The sequence below is a fragment of the Pelodiscus sinensis genome, chromosome 27, assembly GCF_052426305.1.
Source record: "Pelodiscus sinensis isolate ZL-2025 chromosome 27, ASM5242630v1, whole genome shotgun sequence".
NCBI lineage: Eukaryota > Metazoa > Chordata > Testudines > Trionychidae > Pelodiscus > Pelodiscus sinensis.
The window spans coordinates 17,398,701-17,422,930 of record NC_143078.1 but is presented as its reverse complement, the minus strand read 5'-3'; the positions used below and the strand labels follow the sequence as shown (position 1 = coordinate 17,422,930).

The 24,230-nt window shown below is 50.9% G+C and overlaps 2 protein-coding genes across 6 annotated transcripts in view; one reads left to right on the top strand and one right to left on the bottom strand.

Annotated features, from left to right (window-relative positions):
* Positions 1–23,175, top strand: part of TBC1D22B (TBC1 domain family member 22B) — a 67,821-nt gene extending 44,646 nt beyond the window's left edge. For 2 of the 4 annotated variants that reach the window (XM_075910332.2, XM_075910329.2), the window contains 3 exons: positions 13,409–13,513; positions 21,857–21,975; positions 22,639–23,175. The gene's annotated coding sequence lies outside the window, so the exon portion shown is untranslated. Of the gene's footprint in view, positions 1–13,408; positions 13,514–16,047; positions 16,221–20,391; positions 20,509–21,856; positions 21,976–22,638 lie in introns of all 4 variants that reach the window. The other 2 variants (XM_075910331.2, XM_075910330.2) reach the window with 2 other exon arrangements.
* Positions 1–24,230, bottom strand: part of LMOD1 (leiomodin 1) — a 36,599-nt gene that overhangs the window by 6,156 nt on the left and 6,213 nt on the right. Inside the window, exon 1 of one of the 2 annotated variants that reach the window (XM_075910328.2) lies at positions 20,822–21,861. The exons of the other annotated variant lie outside the window; for it this stretch is intronic. Coding sequence (XP_075766443.2) covers positions 20,822–20,932 — 111 coding nt within the window. The 5' untranslated portion in view covers positions 20,933–21,861. Of the gene's footprint in view, positions 1–20,821; positions 21,862–24,230 lie in introns of those variants that run through there. 2 annotated transcript variants of the gene reach the window in all.

Sequence of the window (24,230 nt, the reverse complement as noted above, 5' to 3'; positions counted from 1 at the left end):
TTGACCCTGGGAAAAGAGTGACGGTCACTGACAGATGGAAAAGTGAGAAGAGAAGCAGATGAAGGCGGTGAGCACCAGTTTGGGGCAGCCTCCATCAAGCTAAAACTGAGAAAGCTGGGTCAGCCAAGCAAGGGGAGAGATTATCATGCTGACAAGGTAAAGTTCTCTTAAATACAGGAAACCTTCACCCTACAGTTACAGAACAGGTTCCAGGCACTTGCAGACTGAGGCGAAGGGTAGGGGAACACAGATGAGGCGATCAGCAAGAAGTGGGTGAAAGGTGGTAATGTTCTGAAACGGAGCAGTGCAGCCTGGTGAGGCTGCAGGCAGGAGAACAGGAAGGAGTGGGTTACATTTAGCATACTGCAAGTCCGAAAAACCAGAGGAGCCCTGAAGAAAAATGTTTAAGACACAAACTCCCAGAAGCAAAGGGCAAATACCTTGTGCAATATAGCAGGGCATTCCAGGAGGTCAAAGGCCTTGTGAGTGTGGACAAACAATATTATATTGGTAACCTGACACACAAGCAGAGCATGCAGCTGCCTGTGGTGAACAAGGAGCCATCTAAACATGATGCAGCTTATCAATGCACCTGGCAAAAACCAACCAACACACTTGTAAGGGACGAACTACAGGAAAAGAAGACATGCACTGCAAGAGCTGCTGGACAGGGTGTCCTCCAAAGAGGAAGCAGACATCCAGGAGGCAGAAGAAGATCTTGATAAAAACAGACACCCCAAGTAAGGAATAGATCTGTGGCTTCCAACCTTTGAGGATGCAGACCCCGTTTCAGTCTATTAACATTTTACGCCCCCCCTTCCTCTCCCCCCCAAAAAAACTCCAACAATATAGCGGTGCCTGCAGCCTGCACATCCCTCAGCCTGCTGGGGAAGCAGTGCAGTATGAAGGATATGCTGGCTGTGAGAGGCTTTGCGCAGACCCCCAGGGGTCTGCCAACCACAGGTTGGGAACCACTGGAAAAGATCATTCAAGCCATCAAATCCTTAAAAATGGGAATGCTCCTGGCAAGGACAACTTGAAAACAGAAGTGTTCAAGGTAAATCCTGAGTTAGTGAAAATACTGAAGAAAGGGGCCCGCAGTGATTGTAATAAATTGTGTGGTATCACACTTTTATCAGTGCCAAGCAAAGTATTGTGTAAGATCATGGTCCAGTGTGGATCTGAGGCAGTTGATAGTGCTCTCAGAAAAGAGCACACCCTCCAATCCAATGCCTCCTGACAATGATGGTGTTCAAATCCTTTTGGCTGCGCTGTGTCAGTAGATCTTGGTTTGAGGTTGTTCTGGGCCAAAAGAGAGGATTTTTCTGCAGGTTGCATGGAATGAGGACAGTTTGGACACATCATAGTTCCTCATTGCCCAGCATTCTGCACTGGGGAAGGCAGTGTTGAAAGTGCACAGTTCTGACAAATGTTGAGTTTAGTTTTAGCGGTTTCCAGGCTGTGTTTAAGCTCCTGAAGGTGTTCCTGGCTCTATGGACTGTTCCGAATGTTCTGTTGTGGTTTTTTTCTACCATCCTGACTGATGGTACCACCCAAGCATGTGAATGTTTCTACATTGGTGGGAACACAGATCTCTCTCTGTACTGGTGATGGTGAGGCAATATTAAGACTCATTATAGCGGTTGTCTTATGGTTGCTTTTCAGTTCCATTTTCTGGCTGAATGCATTGAGCTGAGTTGTTTCTTCTTGTATATGATGTTGGATACCTGATGGGAGAATGAAATCATCTGTAAAGTCCAGGTCTTCAAGGGATGCAAATTTCTCACCTTCCAGTTTAATTATGTCCCCTTCTTCAGTTATGAGAAGGGATCAAAGAACCTCCCAATCTAGCTTCACTAGGCTAATCTCTTTTTCATACTCTGTTGCCTTTCTTATGTAACACTCACAAACTTTTCAGTGTCTCTTCAAAGGATAATTTTTCCAGGCCCTTGATCATTCTTGTTGGAGATGAGGTGATCAGTGAGGCAACACCTTTGATTTCTATAATGACATTACGAAATTTTATTTATTATTTTCTATCCAATTCCTTGTGGCTCCTAACATTGTGTCTGTTTCTTGATGCCAGATGGACTCAATAGCCAAAGTCTCATGTAGCTTCTGCAATGATGCCCAGGTCCAATTCCTGATATAATGCAGTAATAGAAATGTAGCCGTGTTAGTCTGGTGTAGCTGAAGCAAAATACAGGACTATGTAGCACTTTAAAGACTAACAAGATGGTTTATTAGATGATGAGCTTTCGTGGGCCAGACCCACTTCCTCAGATCAAATAGTGGAAGAAAATAGTTACAACCATATATACCAAAGGATACAATAAAAAAAATGAACTATGAACACATATGAAAAGGACAAATCAAATTTCAGAACAGAAGGGGGATGCGGGGGGGGGGGGGGGAATGTCTGTGGGCTAATGATATTAGAGGTGATAATTGGGGAAGCTGTCTTTGTAATGGGTAAGATAACTAGAGTGTTTGTTGAGACCCACTTGTAAAGTGTTGAATTTTAGCATGAATGACAGTTCAGAGGATTCCCTTTCAAGTGCAGATGTAAAAGGTCTTTGTAGTAGAATGCAGGTAGTTAAGTCGTTGAGACAGTGTCCTTTCTGGTTGAAATGGCAAGAAACTGTTTTTTCTTTGTGATCCTGTCTGATATCTGTTTTGTGGGCATTGATCCTTTGGCGAAGTGTCTGAGATGTTTGTCCAATGTACATAGCAGACGGACACTTTCGGCACATGATTGCATAAATTATATTTCTGGATGCGCAGGAATATGTGTTCTTGATCTTATAACTCACTTGGTTAGGTCCAATAATGGTATCAGCAGAATGAATATGTGGACAAAGCTGGCAATGGGGTTTGTTGCAAGGGAAGGTACCAGGGTTGGTATTAGTGTGGTATGTCCTGTGGTTGTTGGTGAGAATCATCTTGAGGTTAGGTGGTTGTCTGTAGGAGACAGTGACATAATGCAGTTAGGATAACACCATGTTAGGTGCATGAGTACTTCATATTGTTCCCTCCAGGGGGCATTACTTTGCCTTTATCGACACTGAGCTTCATTTGCCATCGTGCTGCCCATCCCCCTAGATCATTAATTCTCTTGGAAGTTGCTCACTGTTCTCTGTGATCTTGTGTCACCTAAAGAATTCTGGATCATCTTCAGAGTCCAGCTCGTTAATAAATATATCAAACGGCACAGGGCCTAGTGCGGAACCGCAGGGCCTTAACTGTTCACTCTTTGTCAGAATGAAAATTGGTCGGTTCTAGTCTTTGTTTTGATTCATGACAATACTTTGCCTTTCACTGCAGGATGACTTAGCTTCTTTAGCTGTCTTGAGTGTAGGACCTTGTCAAAGGCCTTTGAAAGTTTAAATTGTCAACCAGTTCTCCTTTATCCACTACTTTATTGACAATTTCACATTTTCTAATAGATTAGTGAGACATTAATTTCCTTAGAAGGAAGGATGAAGTGCTCTTAGATCTTATGTATAGAGTGATTATACAGGAGTTTTATCTTTCTATTTTTTGCTCATAATAGCAATCCATTTACCAGATAGAGATGTAAGGCTTATTGGTTTGTAATTCCCCAGATTGCCCTTAGAATCTTTTCTAAATGTTTCTAAATCTAGGCACAACTAGTTACCCTCAAGCTTCCAGTGAAGTAGCTGTTTATAACGAGAGGGTACATATTTTAGCTAGCAGCTCAGCAACTTCATTTCTTGAGAGCTCTTGGATGTAGGCCTCTACCAGTTTGGGGAATCTGTCTGTACAGCTTATGAATTCTGGCTATGAAGCTGTTATGAAATTTGTATCATGTAACTCCTCTCTGTGGACGTGGAATCCAGTGGTTGCTGACAAGGCTGTAAGCACATCTCTCCCATACAGCTACAGTGGCGAGTCCTTAACCTTGGTGACTATGCTTTGGATTGAACAATTAGTATGCCAAAGGAAAACTACTTCCTCCAGCTTGTTAACAAGGGGCTGGTGAAGTGCAAACTGGAAAAAACACCAGCATCAGAACAGGGATCCAGGTGTTGGTGGGGAACGTACAAACTTGAGAGACTCGTTGAGACAGCAGGAAGTGCTGTGTAGGTATCCTGTTTAACTGTGGCCCAGCCACGGGCAGGGGAAGGCAGTGGAGCTAGAAGAACTCCATGACTGAGGAGAGAAATCATGAGCTGCAGAGGGAAGTATCAGGGACACAACAGAGGGGGGCTCGCCCAAAGCCAATGCACCCTTCCCTTGGGGAGGAACCTGAGGCAGGCTAGCACATACAGATGTGTTTATTGTTTTGTCGTACCTGCAGCTCTCTCGTGCTGTGGACGGAAAAGCAGCGGTGTTCTCTCTCCTGGGCAAAGTCTGGGTATCTGTGGGCTTTTGCTGTCCCAGGCCCCGAAGAGGCATGCTGACAGCCAGGAGGGAAACAGGAAGCCTTTGATTGGCTCCTGGGGAATTAGCAAGAGTTGTGGGAGGTCAGGGAAGACAAAACTAGTGTTAGTCAATTGGATCCTGGGATTCCTGGCCAGAGGGGTATCAGGCATGAGGTCGGCATGTGGAGCATGTGCCTAGAGCGGGGCCTAACAGTGGCCAGGTCCAGCAAGCTAGAGGCACATTAGGCCAAGGAGGGGAGGCCCTCCCCCCACCACCGCAGTCTGGGACATGGTCAGCTGATTAGCGCAAGCAGAGCTGTGAGGATGAGGATTCCAAACCGGTTTTAAATGCATCCATTTCTTTTCCCAGCATGTCCTCTTCTGACACCTCATTGTCTACTAGTGCCTTGTCTTTCTTACCAGGAAAGACTGTGTTTGTAGTAGGAGTCTCCCCAGCTGCTTCCGCGGGGAAGACTGGTGCAAAGATACCGAGCCACTTCTCACCAATGTGCTTCTCTTCCTTTAATTGCACCCAGTCCTCACCCCTGGACATCCAGCAGGCCCACTGGTTCTTCACAGGCTTCCTGCTTCTAACAGGCTTAAACCACAAGAAATTCTTGACTCCTCAGCCCTTCTGATCTCCGTGTACACAAACCCTGCAGTCCTTGAGGCTGCTTTTTGTTGACTTAGTGAGGGTGAGATTTCCACATCTTGGGGCTCCCTTGCGGCTTTGGTCAGCAGAGCTCAGTGCTGCAGGGGGAGGGAAGCACACTCCAGAACAGACTTGTTTCTCAGCAGAGTTGCGTGGGGGTGTTGGCAGAGGCAGCACCACAGGGGAAAGGAGAAGAAACTGGGCTCGCCTGCCCTGCCGAGAGTGGTCGCAGCTGGCACTGAACTGCACCAAAACCCCGAACCTGGAGATCAGCCAGCCCGACGGCCGGGGAGGGGGGGGCTATCGGGCCTCTGTGGCAGGCTGCAGTCAATGGCCAGGCCTAGCTCACTGGCAGCTCTGACGCTCCTGCCGGCAGAGCTCTGGCGCAGGCCCCTCTCTGCCCCGCAGTGTGATGGCGCGTTGGGGGTTCCCCGTCTCCTGCACCCCGAAATGGCACAAACAGACTCCACCAGCCAGTGGAATTGAGGGTGGTTTATTGCTCCTCCAGCACAGCGCAGCACAGATGTAATCTGGTTACAGGAACTGGGGCTAAGAGGCCTCAGTGCCCCCCCTTGAGATAGGGGAGTCCCAGCCCCCTCCCCAGCTCCTTATTCCCTGCCTTCCAGCCAGGAACTAACTAACCCTCTTCCAGCCCTGCCCCCCCCAGCCAGGGCAGCATCCACCTCCCTTTGTTCCTCTCCATGGGGGGTGTCTGGCCACTGGTTCAACAAGTTTGGCATTACCTCTGCCTAGTGAGGCTTTCCCTGCTGGGTCTTGCTCCAGACAGCAGGGGTCATCACAGCCCAGCAAGTACCCCCACTACGTCACAGTGGCAGGCTGCAGTCAATGGCCAGGCCTAGCTCACTGGCAGCTCTGACGCTCCTGCCGGCAGAGCTCTGGCGCAGGCCCCTCTCTGCCCCGCCTGGTTCCCTGATGCGCCACGAGCTGTTCAGGGCTCAGTGAGTTTCACAAGTCACTTTTCTGCGGACCAGGCTGGCCTGGTTCTCAGTGCATGTGGAGCTGCCCTGGGAGACCGTTTGTCGGGAGCATAAACAGATGCCATCTGGGCCTGGGCTCTGTTTATTTCATGTAGAAACTCTTGGCTGCTCGTCCTGGATCCGCACAAGCAGCTGCAGGGTGGATGCTAGACTGTGCTCTAGCCCTGCAGCAACTCTCCGGGCTTTGCTGTCCCCCCAGCCCAGCTCCTCCTCCTCCTCCTGGCTGCAGCTGCTGGGAGCAGGCGGCTTGAACTCCCCCGGGGGGGTGGTATTTCTCATCTTGCCAAGGCCAGAGTCTGTTTGCAAGAGCCAGGTGGCGGGTCTCCAGCTCTGGGCGTTGCCGGACACTTGTGATACTTCAACCTGAAGCAAGTGAGGCTCATTCTTCTCCCCAAATCAGGACTGCCCCATAGCAGCAGGTCCAGGAGTTCTCCCACCAGGCCTGTGCCCGCTCCCCAGCCACAGGCATTTGCATGGAAATCGGATCCATTGGTTCCTGTGTGACAAGCCCCATGCCTCCCTCTCGCCTCAGGAGCCCTCTCTGCTCTAGCAAGAGGGCCCATCTCCAGCACCAGCCTTCCCCACAAACGCCCCCCTGGCTTCCCCACAGAATGAGCGACCCCTCCCCAAACCCCTGCCTCCTGGGCTGTCGCTACCACCCCATGTCCCCGTTCCTGCAAGGAGCCCCCAGCCCTGGCCCAGATGCCCAGCTCAGGCAGTGTTTGTACAAGGTGGTTAGACATGACCATGGCCCCACCTCCACTGAGCCCCACTCCATTCCAGGCAGAGTGATGATAGCAAGGTTCGCCCTGCACAGCTGCGCTGGAGAGCAGCTCCCATCAGCACGGCCACCACCACTTGGGGAAATGGACGCGCTGCGCCGCTGGGGGAAGCTGTCAGCACGCAAGTGTCTTCACTTACGCACTACACGGGTGGTCTGAGGCGGGCTGCGGCAGCTGGCATCCCTGCCTGCATGGCCCTCAATGGCGCGACGTCGGCATGACATAATCAGTGGGCGCCCCGGGCGCCCCGTTGAAGGTGGCACCCTAGGTGACAGTCGAGTCGGCCTATACTCACGGGCCACCCCTGGCACTCCAGCAGTGCAGAGTTGTGAGCGTGGGCCTGCCCTCGCTCTAAGCAGGATTTCTAACCTTCTAATGGCCCCTCTCCAATTTATCAGCGGCCTCCTGGTCCTGTGCATTCCTGCAGTGACACCAGTGCAGTGAGGTGGCGGAGGAGGAAAGTACAGTCCAAGCAGAACTAGGTGGCACCAACACTGTTTGATATTGCGCTAGCAAGACCCCAGCTAGAGGCTGTGTCTAGGTCTTGTGCCCACCCTTTTAAAAAGGCAGATTGCACGCAACAAACAGGGCCGAGAAGAGCGAAACGTGATTCCAGGAGCAGATTGCAGACAGATCTGACACGGAGAGACTCAACAAGCGTAATTGCTTTAGGTTAACACGGCCAAGGGGTAATTAATGCCCAGGCAATCTGGGCCAGGGCAGGGGTTCAAAGAGTGGGAGGAGGCTGTTAGCTGAGGGAGGGGATGGCAGGCTCTGGGGTGGGACTGGAGATCAGGTGTTTGGAGTCTAGAATGGAGCTCCAGGTGAGGACTAAGGTGTTCGGAGTGCAAGAGGGGGCTCAGGGCAGGAGTTGGGGTGTAGGTGGGGGCAGGGGTTGGGGCACAAGGTTGGGGGACAGGGCACTTACCTAGGGGAGTGCCCCACTGGTGTCTCTGCCTGCTGCCATGAGCTCACCTGAAAGACCACCCACTGCAGCTCCCAATGGCCACCCCTCCCAGCCAATGGGCGCTCCAGGGGTGGAGCCTACAGGCAAGGGAAGTGTGTGGACAGAGCTCCCAGTGCTTGCAGCTCCAGCTCAGCAGTGTGCAGAGCCATGTCTCCCGTCCGTCCGTCCCCCAGCATACCAGGCCGGTGTGGACAACGTACAGAGGCTTTACTGGCTGTAGCTGGGGTCTTGCTAGCGCAATATCAAACAATCCAGAGGAGGACTAAGGTGCAAGGTTAACAACTCACAGTTGGAACAATTTCCAAGGGTTGTGCTGGAATCTGACACTTGCCGTTTTATAGGAGGCCTGGTTGTCTTTCTGACACCTTGCCTCTAGCTCCAGGACTTTCCACCGCAGACCTACAGGGGCCCACAAGCCAGAGCTGAGATTTCCACGGGGGCTGCGCCTCCATTCCCAATGGGTAAGAGGCTGTAAATGAAGAAAAGTTGGAAACCAGAGGATGAGCAAGTGTAGATGTGAAGGACTTGCCATAGAGATCAGTGGGGGGATTCTCAGGCCATCGGGCTGGTGTCTCCTCCTGGCTCTAAACTCCAGCAACTGAACCACCATGTGCTGCGAGCTAGGCCACTGCCTTGGCCACAAGGCCATTCCTCCCTTGCCTGGCACCTCCTTCAGCGGCACATGCCAAGCCAAGGCACTTGACACTGTCTGCTTCACCCAGTCAGCCAGCCTCGCAGAGTGTATGGAGTCAGCTTTCTGCCAGTCTGCTGCCTCTCCGGACCACCTCTGTTTCAGCTTTTCCATAGCGCTGGGATACAGTCACCTCCTATGTGTCTACAAATGAGCCAGGAGAAAGCGTTTCCTTAGTTGCTCAGGAGTACAGTTATTAGGGGAGCGTTTTCATAGCCAGTGTCGGGCCTTTACAAAACCAGCCGGGTTCTCGGCTGATGAATCACTGGTGTTTGGATGAACTGAAGTGACTGCTAGTTTCCTCTAAATAGACTAAAACTATTGCGTGCTGGCAATCGCGCTCCCAAGCCCACTCAGATGTTTCCTTAAAAGGAAAAGGAGACAGAACTTCTCTGGAATCTGAGCAGTGGTAGCTAGTGGTCCTCCCCAGTCCGGTCTGCCAGGCTTCTGCTGTGCAGCGTGTCCGAGCCAGACGTTGTTCCCCAGGCATCGCTTGTGTCAGGAGAGCCGCCTGTCAGCCTGGGGCAGTTCGTGAGCACGTTGGGTCAGTGATTTCAAGAAAAGAACTATTCCCTCCCCCCCCACATCGCTCCTTCCTGAGGCCTGGGTGGATCAGCTAGTAGAGCACTGTGCTGTGCTACTGCTCTGCGTGCAGGCCCCCTACCCCACAGCTGTCGTGGTGCCCAGCGCTCAATGGCAGTGTGTCTCTGAGGAGCAGAGTCATAGGCCTGCTCTGCCCTACACGGTGATCTCGCTACATTGGCCTCCCAGGGGCTCAGGTATAATAGGCCCAGGAGACACTGCCACTGCACATGTGCTTGTGGGTGCGGCCGGAGGAATGTTGCTTTAGCCCCATGCAGGTTTCGAGGTGTCCAAGGGGTGATGTGTGTTGTTCAGCATCCTGATGAATCGAGGAACCTCCCTGGACTCCAGAGAGATTACTGATGAGCCCAGGATGCTAAGTGGCAGCTACCACCTGCCCTGCAACCTGCATGGAGCCCTTCAAAAGCTCAGGTTCTTCTTGGGAGCAGAGATCCTTTCACTGCATTGAGGCTTAGGGCCTGGGGAGGGGAGGCACAGCAGGCCAGAGGGGCTCTGGACTCTGGCCAGTCCAGAGCTCCTCCAGGCAAGGTGCGGGGAGGGCGCTCGAGGCTTCTGTGAGTTGGGGGGAGGCTCAGGGCCTGGTCTGGGAGAGGTGCAGGCAGAAAGATCAGAACAGGGAGCTAGCTTCCCTCTCCTGACACTTCGTTGTGCCCCAGAAGTGGCTGGCAGAAGGTCCAGCTGTATGCAGGGGGACCACAGGCTCCATGTGCTGCCCCAGCTGTGAGTCCCCCAAACCCACAGCATACTCCTGCACCCCAAGCCCGTCACCCAGCCCCACCCAGAGCCTGTACCCCCTGGCTAGAACCCTGACCGTCTGCTGCACCCCAGCCCGGAGCCTCCTCCTACGCTCCAAACCCATCTTCCCCAGCTCCATTGGGTCACAGGTAGCAACCGTTTTCTACAACTGCGTTGTCAGAAAAATAGCACGAGCACCAATGTACTGTAGCCTTGTCCCACCTCTGTAAATGCCCTTCCCGCGGCACCGCCTCCCTGCCCACAGCTCCACCACCGCCTATCCTCCCACGGCACAATCACCGCCTGACCCCCACGGCACCGTCACTGCTTCCTTTCCCGCAGCACAATCACCGCCTGCCCCCCCATGGCACAATCACCGCCTGCCCCCCCACAGCACCATCACTGCTTCCTTTCCCGCAGCACAATCACTGCCTGTCCTCCCACGGCACCGGCACAGCCTCCCTTCCTGCGGCACCATCACCACCTCCCTTCCCGCGGCATAATCACTGCCTGTCTTCCCATGGCACTGACACCGCCTCCCCTCCTGCGGCACCATCACCGCCACCCCTCCCACAGCCCCCATCCTCAAACAGATTTTGGTGCGTGTCTCACTAATTTCATAGCTTTAGTGGGGTAGCCGAGTTAGTCTGTAACAGGAAAAACTTAAAAAACAACAAATAATCTAGTAGCACCTTAAAGACTAAATAGTTACAAGAAGCTGATAAGAATCATAAGCACCTTCATGGTGTGGTTGGTTGGTTCAGTCATTAAGATGTGGAAGATAATGTGCGAGCCAGCTGATATCCCGGTTCATACCATTTGCATAAGATTTAAACTTGTAAATGAAGTTAAGTTCCAATCTTTCTCTGTGTATTTGGCTTGTGGAATTGGTCTGAAACAAAATTAATCATAGAATCATAGAGCTGGAAGAGACCTCAGAAGGTCATCAAATCCAGCCCCCTGCTCTAGGCAAGACCAATTCCAATTAAATCAACCCGGCCAGGGGTTTGTCAAGCCGAGACTTCATTGAATGTCTTCTCCAACAGGTGTTTGTGTGTTGCCTTTTTGGATATCTGATTTGTGGCAGTTGATTCCATAGACCCGTGGTCCCCAACACGGTGCCCGCGGGGGCATTTGCATGCGCCTGCCAGGTGCTCGGGGCTGGCCTGGCCCCGGGCACATGGCGCGGCGCTTGCAGGGAGTGTCGGCCCAGGGCGCGTGGCGCTTGCGGGGGGGGGGAGCGTCGGCCCCGGGCGCGCGGCGCTTGCGGGGGGGGGGGAGCATCGGCCCCGGGCGCGTGGCGCTTGCGGAGGGGGAGAGCGCCGGCCCCGGGCGCGCGGCGCTTGCAGGGAGGGGAGCGCCGGCCCCGGGCGCGCGGCGCTTGCGGGGGGGGGGGAGCGTCGGCCCCGGGCGCGCGGCGCTTGCGGGGGGGGGGAGCGCCGGCCCCGGGCGCGCGGCGCTTGCGGGGGGGGGAGCGTCGGCCCCGGGCGCACGGCGCTTGTGGAGTGGGGGGGAGGAGCGCCGGCCCCAGGTGCGCGGCAATGGGGGGACCCCAGCCCCAGGCATGCGGCTATGGGGGGGCCACCCCCGGGCATGTGGCTATGGGAGGGCCGCCCCCGGGCATGCGGCTATGGGGGGGGCACCCCCGGGAGCGCAAGTGTCCCCGCCCCCTGGCGCCTGGCGGGTGAACGGCCACGCCCCCTGGCGCCCGGCGGGTGAACGGCCATGCCCCCTGGCGCCCGACAACTTCAAAAGGTTGGGGACCACTGCCATAGACCATCTCAGAGCAGTGTGGCTACCAGCAGACTCAGTGCGAGCCAAAGGACCCCAGTCTGCTCCTAAGGTAGCCTCCAGCACAGCTCTTCTCCAGAGGGCATCTGCCCATCCTCCACTTGCACTGCCTCGCCAACCAGCGAGCCTGTCTCTAGGGGTTCCCACGCTGCTCCTGACTGACACAGGGCGACTCCGGCACTGGCAAATTGACACTGGCTTCCCAGCACAAGCAGAGATGTCTCTCCTGTCCATATCCTGCCTGGCCCTCCGCCTGCCCTGCCATTTCTTTTCTGCTCCCCGAGCCATGCCTTTTGGTTCTGTTAGCAAGGGGCCTACACGTATCCCACTTCCCCTCTGGTCAGGCCTTTCTAAGTGGGACAGAGTCCACCCCCTTTGTTGCTCCTTGGGCCAAAGGTCCTGAAACATGCTCCTCTGGAAGTGGAATGCCGTTCTCCAGAGATTTGGGCCTTTTACTGACCCTACATCTAGGCCTAGATTGCTAGATTGGCCTTGCTTGCTGAACTGAATGCAGCGAACAGACCTTTACACTCAATGTTCTTGACAAAAATACCATGTTACGAAAATAGCTCCATCTCCTCATGGTCCTTGTGAAGACAGTACAGAGATATGAATCAGCTGCTGGAGCAGTGCACGTGGGCAGTTTTGTTTCTCTAATAAACCCCAGGTTTAGAAGTCTGCAGTCCCTCTTCTTCCTCTTTCCTTGAGCCCTTTCTCCCAGCACTGCGGAAATGGACATTCCCAGGCTATAGACCAGGGCTACTCAGCGTGCGGCCCACGGGCTGTTTGTTTGTGGCCAGCGATGCAGTTTGGGTTTACGCAGGCACAGCGATCCATGCGTTTGTTACATCCCGACTGGATTACTGTCATGCACTTTATGTGGGGCTGCCTTTAGAGAGCCTTCGGAAACTGCAACTGGTCCAGAATGCGGCTGCTCGAGTTTTAACAAACACTAGTTATACGGAGCACATTATGCCAGGGCTTCGGCAGCTGCACTGGCTTCCGGTATGTTTCTGGGCTCCTTGCAGTTCAGTACCCTGTCACCAATACTGTCTGGAGCCGTGTGCTTTAGAAGGCGCAGCAATCGGAAACCCCATAATCATGATTTAACTTCCTTTAGGGGAAATGTTTCCTATGTAAGAGTGGCCAGACTGGGTCAGACCAAAGATCCTTCTAGCCCGGTGTCCTGTCTGCTGACAGCGGCCAGTGCCAGGCGCCCCAGAGGGAGTGAACAGAAACAGGGAATCATCAAGTGATCTCTCTCCTATCACCCATTCCCAGCCTCTGACAAGCAGAGGTATGGATGCCCTCCCTGCCTGTCCTGGCTAATAGCCATTGATGGACCTGTCCTCCATGAATTTATCTTGCTCTTTTTGAACTCTGTGATAGTCTTGGCCTTCACAACATCCTCTAGCAAGGAGTTCCACAGGTTGACTGTACATTTGTGTAATAAAATATTTCCCTTTGTTTTAAATCTGCTGCCTATTAATTTCATTTGGTGTCTCCTAGTTCTTGTGTTATCAGAAGCAGTAAATAACACGTTCCTATTTATCTTCTCCACATCTGGCATGATTGTATAGACCTCTGTCATATCCCCTATAGTCAGCTCTTTGACAACTGAAAACTCCAAGTTATTAATCTCTCACATGGCAGCCATTCCATACTCTTAATTTTTGTTGCCATTTTCCGAACCTTTTCCAATTCCTTAGTTGTCTTGGAGTTTACTCACCTAATGATTCTGCTTGTTATGTTTCTAAACACAAAGTACAAACCTTTACCTTTTCTACAATGCTTTTCATTTCAGACTAAAAAAAAATGAGGGAAAGGAAGGAAAAAGGAAAAACCACAAGTAAAGCATCCTTGAAAGAGAGTATGGGGTGTGCACCTGTTGGCCGGCCAGCTATAAAAGGTATGCCCTTCTCTGTAATTGCAGGGTGAGTGCGAAACGGATTGTCTGCATATTTATACTGCTGGTGAACTCCCATTTATGAGCAATTTCATAGACTAAAGCTCTCTTTTCTGTTTGATCATCAAGAAGTTAGGGGAACAAAGATGAAATGAGCGCCTCAAAAATCTTTTCTACTAATCTACTATAGGTGTGAGAGTTGTTTGTCTGTGCGTCTGTTTGCTCAAGAACTCCTTCTAAACGGTAAGAGTTAGGGCCACCGAATTTGGTAAACAGTTTCCTTTTATCCTAACGTAGAGCAAGGGCAGGGTTTGGTTGTGCCAGGACAATGGGAGGTGCCTGGAATGGGTCAGTTTTTTATAAAACCATACAGAAAAGAGACAATCACCAGACAGGTGAAAGGGGCTTAGTGGGGGTGCACCCTCCTCCTCCATGCAGGACTGTGTCCCAGGCCTCAGCCTCCCATTGCCCAGACACCCTTTAGGGAGGGCAGGGCAGGGCAGGCTAAAGTTTCCCCTGCCCCACCTGATTCATACAGGAACATTGCTGACTGTTCCGCACTGCCAGGGAGTAAAAGGAAAGTGCCCAGTTTGCTGCATTCCTCAGCTGGCTGGGGAGCGCAGGGGGCAGTTGAACCTGCACCTGCCCTGGCTGGGGGTCATGCACCCCTCCCCTGGCTGTGCCTACTGGAGCTGCAGCAGCCATGGGGAGGTGCTTCTCACCTGGCTTATGCTGCTGCAGTGAGAGAGGCTGGGGTCAGGCCTGGCCTTAGGCCGATTCAGCCGATTCCCCAGTGTGGGGCCCCATGCCTGAGGGGGCCCGGCGCCCAGGGAAGCGGCACATGCACCGTGCCATCCAGGGCCCTGCACATGTGTGGCCCCGTCCCCGGAATCAGGCCCTGCGCTCTGTAGAGCCGGTCCTGCCTGGGGTAGTAACCTGAACCTGCCCAGCCTGCAGACTGAACCCTTCATCCCCAGCTCCACCCCAGAGCAATGATTTCAGTGAGGGAAAAAAATATCTAATTGAGTTCAGGACCTGAGCAACGCTGGGTAAATCTTCTAGTGCAGCCGCACAGTGCAAAGCAGCTGCTTTTTCTGAGGCAGGGGTGAGGAATCTTTTCTGGTTCAGGGCCCGCACACAAGTGAGAGAAGCAACAAAACCAAACCAAACAAATGGTCATCGAGATGGCCCCTGACTGAGAAGCAGAGAGACCCTCCCCACATCAGAGCTAGGGGGGCCCAGGCTAGTCGATTGTGTGTGCTCCAGTCCCATGGAAGGCAGCGGGGGAGCTGGAGCGCCAGCACAGGAGCCCTGAGCCTTGGGTCCACATCTGGCGCCCGGTTCCTAGGTTCTCCACCTCTGTTCTAAAAGATCTGGACACAAACAGGCACTGCAGGCAGCTAAGTTTGCTTCATGCCTGCAAAGTTCAGGGCTCTCTCGCCTCTTTTTAAAGAGCTGAGTGTAAGTTCAGATACCCTGCCTATTACATATTTCAGAAGCTTGCGTGGGTTTGATTCCTTACAGCTGAAGTTAATAGAGAAAGAAAGGGGATTAGTTGTTCTATTCCAGATGGCTGGAGATTGTGTCTCCAAAGGCTTTGTTTTGGTATTTTGCAAAAATTGTCACGAGAGAGAGAGAGAGAGAGAGAGAGAGAGAGAGACAACTAGCTCCCCCGGGGATTGGGAGTGGTCACTGCCTGTTCTGACTCCAGCCCGTCTGCTGGAATGGCCCCAGAGCAGACACACATTAGTATCCTGTCAGTCTGCAGTCCCTTTTCAGTGCATTCTCTGGTAGGATGTGTGTCCCACTGCCTCTCCCCATCCCTGGATTCAAAGCAGCATCTCTTCTCCTTCTCCAAGGGGCGATCCATGTGTAGCTGTGGAGAGTAACTTCACATATTCCCAAAGTCATTGCTGCATCCTCTTTGTTGCTTTGCAGATCAGGCTGAATGAACACCACATGTAAACAGAAAGACATGCCCCACTTGACACTTGAGCTTACATGACACCATGACAATGTGGCACTGGGGAGGCCACATCTGGTGTATTGCGTCCAGTTCTGGGCCCCCCACTACAGAAAGGATGTGGACGTATTGGAGAGGGTCCAGCGGAGGGCAACCAAAATGATTGGGGGGCTGGAGCATGTGACTTATGAGGAGAGGCTGAGGGATTGGGGCTTGTTTAATCTGCAGAAGAGAAGAGCGAGGGGGGATTCAGTAGCAGCCTTCAACTTCCTGAAGGGAGATTCCAAAGAGGATGGAGAGAGGCTGTTCTCAGTGGGGGTGGATGGCAGAACAAGGAGCAATGGGCTCAAGTTGCAGTGGGGGAAGTGTAGGTTGGATATTAGGAAAAACTATTTCCCGAGGCGGGTGGTGAAGCACTGGGATGGGTTCCCTAGGGAGATCTCCATCCCTAGAGGTTTTTAGGTCCTGACTTGACAAAGTCGTGGCTGGGATGATTTAGTTGGGGTTAGGCCTGATTTGAGCAGGGGAGTTGGACTAGATGACCAACCCCAATCTTCTATGGTTCTATGTTCAGAGGAAGATCTAGGGGAGAAGTGTGTTGAGGGAGATGGTTCCCAGAGTCAAGGAAGGAATATGTCTGGCAAGTCTACAGAAATGGCTGGTAAACAAAGGAGCAGAGTGAACAATAGGAGGCTCTTGAAGGTTTAATTGCTCCGAAAGAGAAGTCTTCTCTGCACATCTGGGCAGGTACGGATCTCTCTCGGAGACTGGGAGGAAGAGAGGTATTGGTGAACTCAATGGAGGTAGCTCATAGACTCATAGACTCATAGACTTTAAGGTCAGAAGGGACCATTATGATCATCTAGTCTGACCCCCTGCACCGTGCAGGCCACAGAATCTCGCCCACCCCTCTTAGAATAATCCTCTCACCTATGTCTCAGATATTGAAGCCTTCCAATACTTTGAAGGCCCCAACATGCAGAGAGTCCTTCAGCTGTGATCTGTGCCCAATGCTACAGAGGAAGGCGAAAAACCTCCAGGGCCTCTGCCAATCTACCCTGGAGGAAAATTCCTTCCTGACCCCAAATATGGCGATCAGCTAAACCCTGAGCATGTGGGCAAGACTCACCAGCCAGACACCCAGAAAGTTCCCTATAGCAACTCCTATCATCCCTCCATTGACCTATTTCCAACTGGAAATGAATGGTCAATTAGTTACCAAGATCATGTTATTTCATCCAACCATCCCCTTATCATAGAATCAGAACTGGAAGAGACCTCAGAAGGTCGTCAAGTCCAGCCCTCCGCTCTAGGCAGGACCAATCCCATCTAAATCAACCCGGCCAGGGCTTTGTCAAGCCGAGACTTAAACACCTCTAGGGTCTCAGATCTCTTTTGGAGAGAGTTCATGCTTTTAATCTTTGTGAGGGTCTCTAGTGCTCAGAAATGGAGACCTGTTGCCTTAGGGACAGTCAGCACCTGCTCTGCACATTTGCCAGCTTACCAGTACCCTGCCCTGAGCTTCATTCCTGGCTTTCCAAAGCCCCTTCTTTTCCAGTTCCCAAAGTGCTTACTCAAGGAAGATTTCACTCCTTCTGGCTTGTGCGTGGGGCAGCTTTTGCAGGCGCCACGACTAGAAAGCAGGTTGCTGATCATGAGTCTCTAAGGGTATGTCTACACTACCACCCTAGTTCAAACTAGGGTGGTTAATGTAGGCATTCGAAGTTGCAAATGAAGCCCGGGATTTAAATATCCTGGGCTTCATTTGCATCTTGCCGGGCGCCACCATTTTTAAATACCCGTTAATGCGGACTCCATGCCCGCGGTTACACGCGGCACGGAGTAGGTAGTTCAAATTATGCTTTCTAATTCGAACTACCGTTACTCCTCGTGGAACGAGGTGTAACAGTAGTTCGAATTAGAAATCCTGATTCGAACTACCTACTCCTTGCCGTGTGCAGCCGCGGGCACGGAGTCCGCATTAACGAGGATTTTAAAATGGTGGCGCACAGCAAGATGCAAATGAAGCCCAGGATATTTAAATCCCGGGCTTCATTTGCAACTCCGGTTGCCTACATTAACCACCCTAGTTCGAACTAGGGTGGTAGTGTAGACATACCCTAAGAGTGTTGTCTGGGAGGCGCTAGAGGAGAACTCCCATACAACCGTATTTATTGTTCTCTGTGCACTTTTCACACACAGAGAAAGATGCAGTCTCTGGCCAGATGAAAGCGTGGACTTGTGAGTGAGGCTGCGGATTTACAGGCCCTCTACATCTACAGTGCACTGTAGTTCGAAATAAAATATGTAATTTGAGCTATGCAAATGGGCTGCGTCTAGACTGGCATGATTTTGCGCGCATACTTTTAACAGAAAAGTTTTTCCGTTAAAAGTATTTGTGCAAGAGAGCGTCTATCCGTGCCAGTGTAGACGCTCTCTTGCGCAAGAAAGCTCTGATGGCCATTTTAACCATCGGACTTTCTTGCGCAAGAAATTAACGTTGCTGTCTACACTGGCCCTCTTGCGCAAGAATACTTGCACAAGAGGGCTTATCCCTGAGCGGGAGCGTCAGAGTATTTGCGCAAGAACCACTGATTTTGTACATTACACAGTCAGTGTTCTTGCGCAAATACTCGCGGCCAGTGTAGACAGGCGGCAAGATTTTGTGCAAAAGCAAGTGCTTTTGTGCAAAATCATGCCAGTCTAGACACAGCCATGGAGTATTTGATTTCAATCTGATTTTGAAATAGCTTATCTCATAATTTTGAAATAACCCTCTATTCCGAAATGTCCCATACTCCTTGTGGAATGAGTTTTACAGGGACATTGGAATAGTCAGCCCGAAATAATGGGCTTGCTGCTATTTTGGGATATTCCGGTATCTCGAAGTAGTGCCACAGTGTAGACATAGCCTAAAAGAGAAACTAAAATTCCTCTCAAGTGTAAAAGAGAGGCAAAGCAGAGTCCTAGTCAGTCCATTGGCATGGAGGGTGGAGGAAGCACCAAGGGCTGTGCGGTTTCTGCTCTAACAGCAAATAGCCACAGAGGAGGCAGATATACCCCTCGGCTATGTCTACACTGGCATGATTTTCCAGAAATGCTTTTAACGGAAAACTTTTCCGTTAAAAGCATTTTCGGAAAAGAGCGTCTAGATTGGCAGGATGCTTTTCCACAAAAGCACTTTTTGCGGAAAAGCGTCTGTGGCCAATCTAGACGCGCTTTTCCGCAAAAAAGCCCCGATCGCCATTTTCACTGCTGTCTACACTGGCCCTTTTGCGCAAAAGTCTTTAGGAAAAAGACTTTTGCCCGAACGGGAGCAGCATAGTATTTCTGCAAAAGCACTGACAATCTTACATGAGATCGTCAGTGCTTTTGCGGAAATTCAAGCGGCCAGTGTAGACAGCTGGCGAGTTTTTCCAGAAAAGCAGATAATTTTGCGGAAAAACTGGCCAGTCTAGACACAGCCCTAGGGAAAGATCCACAATGAGGCTCCTGGGCCTACCTGACATTTTAGGCCCTAAGTCCAACATTTAGACACTAAGCCTCAGCTGTCACCAAGCCTTGAAGGTGCCTAGTAGGGCTGCCAACTTTCTGATTGGAGAAAACGGATTGCCTTTCCCCGAGCTCTCCCCTTTGTTATTTGCTCTCCCCAATCTTGCTCACTCATTTTCACCAGGCTGGGCAGGGGCTGGGGTACTGGAGGGGGCAAGGGTGTAGGCTGTGGGATGGGGCTAAGAGGCTTGCGGTGTGGGAGGGGGATCAGGGCTGGGGGTGAGGCTGCGGGTGTTGGAGTGTGCGAGGGGGCATCAGGCTGAGGGAAGGGGTTGGGGTGTGGAACAGGCACGGGCTCTGGGATGGGTGTTCAAGTCCCATGGTGAGATCAGAATTGAGGGGTTCAGGCTGCTGGAGGAGGCTCTGGGTTGGGGAAGGAGGTTGGGGTGCAGGTTCCAAGTAGTACTTATCCAGGCAGCACTCAGGAAGCAGCTGGCATGTCCCCCTGGCTTCTGAGCCAATGGGCGGCCAGGGGGCTCTGTGTGCTGCCCTTGCCTACAGGCACCGTCCCCGCAGCTCCCATTGGTCACGGCTCCTGACCAGTGGGAACTGTGGGTGCTGGCTGCTTCTGGTTGCTGCCTGGAGCTGGCCACTGCAGCCAACCAGACTTCTAGCGGCCCAGTCAAAAGCTGACCAGAGACCAGGCAGTCCAGTCAAAAGCTGGACACTTGGGAACCCTCAATCATGCCGATGTTTCTGCCAGTGAGGTTGTGCGTAGCTGCCCCAGTCTGGGGGTCTGAGTACCTGCCTCCTGCCCTCACCCCAACACTTGATCCAGTTCCTCAAGCCCCAAAACTAGAGAGACAGCACCCAGGAAACCAAAGCACAATTCCTGGCACTCCGCACCACTCTTCCCCCAGAGCTAAGCTCCCGGGTGTGCCATTGAATTCACCCGGTGGTTCCTGCACCAAGCCGATAGCTTGTGATTAAACGGGACCTTATTGTTTAGAAAGAGATCTCCAGCAGTGGAGAACCCATCCTGTTTCCCGAGGGATACTGTTCCCTCCCCAGCAAACATGTACACCACAGCTCCAGCCTGCTTCAGCTTCTAGCCATTGGATCTCGGACTGCCTTTATCGGTCTTGTTAAAAAGTTTTCTGCTATTAGAAAATTGCTGGGAGATCGCTGACCTAAATTTCACCTCAATGCCTCGTTTCCCCCCTCCCAAACATGGATCTCTGTGCATATCTGAGGTCCTGCTCAATGTTTCTAAAGAGAGGCATGTTTCTAAGGCTAAGGACTGAACAGGGAGATATTTTCACTCACTAGCAACAGGAAACAAAGGTTAATTAATGCATAACCAAGATGTGCACTTGGCTCCCCAGTGCACAGACACTCACTTCTATTTTGGGTTGTTTATAAACAGCTTCATGGTTACTCAAGTTTGCCCTTTTCACCTCGCTCCTCCAAGATTCAGCAGGCTTTTGGGGTGTCTGGAGCTAGTCCTCAGAAAAGAGAAATTATTTCAAGGGTTCCTTCCAGGGTAAGGCTGAAACTCTTTCTTTACAATACTACCCACTTCTGTGTATTTCGCCAGATCCAGGAAAACTGATCAGTTCTTCCCAGACAAGGGGTATGGCAAAGCTAGAATGGTCCACAGGTGCTTCAAAGAGTTCTCATGGTAAATATTAGTACTCTGCTGCGAAGAACCAAGAGGTGTGGGGGAGGAGGAGCAGGGGCAGCAGGAAGATTGCAATGTCTAGAATCCAAACCTCAGCTGGTAACTATCATTTTAGCCTAGCAGTCTGGTCAGTATCTCTTTAAAAGATGCATATTTGCAATAGCATAATTCTCACCACCGCTTGGGTTAGCGTGGCCAGCCTTCCTCTGATAATCCTCCTTAAAGGCACTGGAATGTTAAACAAAAGCAGGCAAGCGCTGGGAGGTGGAGTGCTGTGAACTCCCATGCTGCCTTGCAAAATTAGCTGCGTAGCAATAACGTCATGCAGCTCAAGGTTCTAACATGGAGCTAGAAAGAAAATTGCCTTGATATTTATTAGCCACGTCCCTTTTGCACAATGTTTTGGATCCAGGCATTTTCTATAGTTTAAGGAAGTAAAAAAAACCTGGTCTTATTTCCAGTGAGTTGGAATCTCAGACTCTATAAACAGTCAAATCTTTAAGATGCTTTTACAGTCATTACCAGGAAAAGAAACTATATGCCCTTCTCTTGTTGGTCAGATTCTTCCTCACCCATGCTTTCAATTCTGTTTTCTGCCTGTACCATGTTTGCTTGATTTATTTCATCAAGAGCATGGGCTAGGGTGTTCAGAGAGTACAGGCAGGCTTGCAAACTACTAAGCAGAAAGCTAAGTGACCTCACCATTCCACAAAATGCAAGTGTAGCCTCAAATGTACAGCCAAAGATGATCATTATATAAAATCTATATATAAGGAAAGAGATTTGTGTAGTCACTTATTATTGCCATGGTATTAACTGATGACACAGAGAGCAAATCAGAAAGCTCCAAATATGTCTGTTATGCATAAGCGATAGAACAAAATTAAATAATCATTGTAATTTTGCACGTGCTTCCTACCGTCTAGAGAATAAGAAAAGCGGCCTGCTTTTGATAGCTGCTAGGGCCACATGACTTATGTGGCCCAAACAAAGCAGAAGGCACGGAACTGCTAGTGCTGGCACTTGGCATTTTACAGATGCCGATCTCTAGTTCCTAACAATGCCAAGGTGGAGGAAGGGGAAGGATATTTGTTCTTTCCCACCAGGGATGGAAATAGAGGAAGTAAGCTAGCTCCACAATATTCAGTTACTGCAGCACCAGATTTGCCAAAGAGTGTGGCCAACAGCCAATATGCTTTGTCTTCCACAGCCTAAAGTTACTGAGGGCCAACGAAGAAAGACCCTGGCTCCATCATTCCTTCAAGCCACAGAGCAACTGACCTTGCAGTTCTTCACATCGCTTCTTACTGTGCTCGTCTTGTCTGAAAAGTGAGTCATTCCCACAGTCTTTTCCTCCCCCCATTCCAACACAAAGTCCTTCCCGCACCATACACACCAGGGATGTAAAGGACTGGTTAGTCGACTAACCGATAAGCAAATACTTATTGGATAGTCGACAGGATAGTTGACGAGTCACCCCCCCCTTTACTGCCTTTATCAGATCGAGGCAGGAAGGGGCAGGGAGACTAGGGGGTACTTAAAAGCAGCAGCGCCACGTGGAGCCTGGGATCAGCTGGGGACTCAGCTGACCTTGGGCTCCACCCGGCGTTCCGCCTTTGCAATGTACAAGAGTCCCCAGCGGAGGCTTTCGTGCATTTCAAAGTGAAAGCACAGCATGGAGCCCGGGATCAGCAGGGCTTCCCACTGTCCCTGGGCTCCATGTGGCATTCCACTTTGAAATGCACAAGAGCCCCTAATGGGGCTCTTGTACATTGCAAAGGCGGAACGCGGAAGTGCCTATCGACTAGTCGAGTAGTCAATGGAAATTCCATCAACTACTTGACTAGCAAATTAATCGTTACTTAACGTCCCTAAGTACACTCCTGGTGTGAATTACTTTTCAAAGTTTCTAAAGTTTAACTTTAATGACAACATTCCTTGCTTTCTACTTTTCAAAAATTACCCTTTCTTTCCTCTTCCTTTATATTACAGATACTGTCTCATCCTAACTCCAGTTCAGTAGAGCCCTGTGCAGATACAAAATTTGTATCTGCATCTACAAAAAAGATCTGCAGATATCCACATCCACTCCTGTGTGGATACCCACGAATATAAAGCTGATATTTAGGGTTGGTGTTATCTGTGAACAAAAACTATGTGCCATCACCAAAGATGTCAAATGCAAGAAGAAGCAGAAGGCTTTTTACAATCCATTAAGAACCAGAGCATCTCCTGCAATCTGATGATTTAGGTTTCCAAAGGACAGCCCCTTAAATGCTGACTATCAACTTGGACTATCTGCATGACACTGTGGAATGCTGACTGTCATAGACCCTTGATTCAGATATTATTCAACTAGAAAGCACCTCTGCGATCATCTAGTCTGACCTTCTGCATATACAGGCCAATGGGCTGAATTAATTCCTAACAGATCTTCTAGAAAAACATCCAGTTTTGATTTTTAAATTGAGAGTGATGGGAAACCCACCACAGCCCTAGGTAAATAAATTGTCACAATGGTTAATTACTCTCACTGAAAAATTTCTACCTTATTTCTGGTTTGAATGTCTAGCTTCACCTTCCAGTCACTGGATCTTGTTAGATCTGTGTCTACGAGACTGAAGAGCCCACTATCAAGAAATCGCTGTTCCCTGGTAGGTACCTAGGGCAGGATCCTCAAAGGAACTTAGGCACTGGAATGTGTAACTCCGAGGTGCCCAGCATAGAATCTTCAGCCCTGAGTTAGATGTCCAGGCTCCCAATATCAGTGAGGAGAGAAGCCAACAAACTGCCTAAGCTGGCCAGAAGTGAAGTGCATGCAAAAAGCCATCCTGTTATAGACCTGGGTTCAAGTCCCTTCTCCAAGGCTGTGTCTAGACTACATCCCTCTTTCGAAAGAGGGATGTAAATTAGACACTTTGAAATTGCAAATGAAGCAGGGATTTAAATATTCATTTGCATAATCGCGTCATGGCGCCCCATTTTGAAAGTAAAACCGCAGTCTAGACCAAGGTGTACAGGATCTTTCAAAAAAGCCTGCCGTTTTCAAAAGAACTGCATCTAGACGGCGGTTTTACTTTCGAAATGGCGCTTTTTCGAAAGAGCGCCATGATGCAATTTTGCAAATGAAGCGCAGGATATTTAAATCCCTGTTTCATTTGCACTTTCAAGGTGCCTCATTTACATCCCTCCGCTGACAGCGGGTTGTAGTCTAGACACAATGCAAGTGAGGTAGAACAGTCTCCCCCAGCCCCGCTGAGTGCCCTGACCACTAGCCTGAGATGCACACACAGGGGCAGCAGTGCTTAAGGTGGATGTAGGCACCTGAGGACCTTTGTCACTGTAGACCTTGGAGTCTGATCAAGTTACCCTTTTGTTAAGACAAACAGAGCAAGGCAGGATTCTAACCCTTCTCACTCAGAGCAAGGCAGGACTCTAACCCTTTCATCACTGTCATAACTCTTCTTGGAGCCCTCTCCAATGTATCAACATCCTGCTTGAACTGTGGGCTCCTGATCTGGACACAGGATTCCAGGAGCAGTTGCTCCAGCCTCAAACACAGAGGCAACATAACCTCCTGTGAC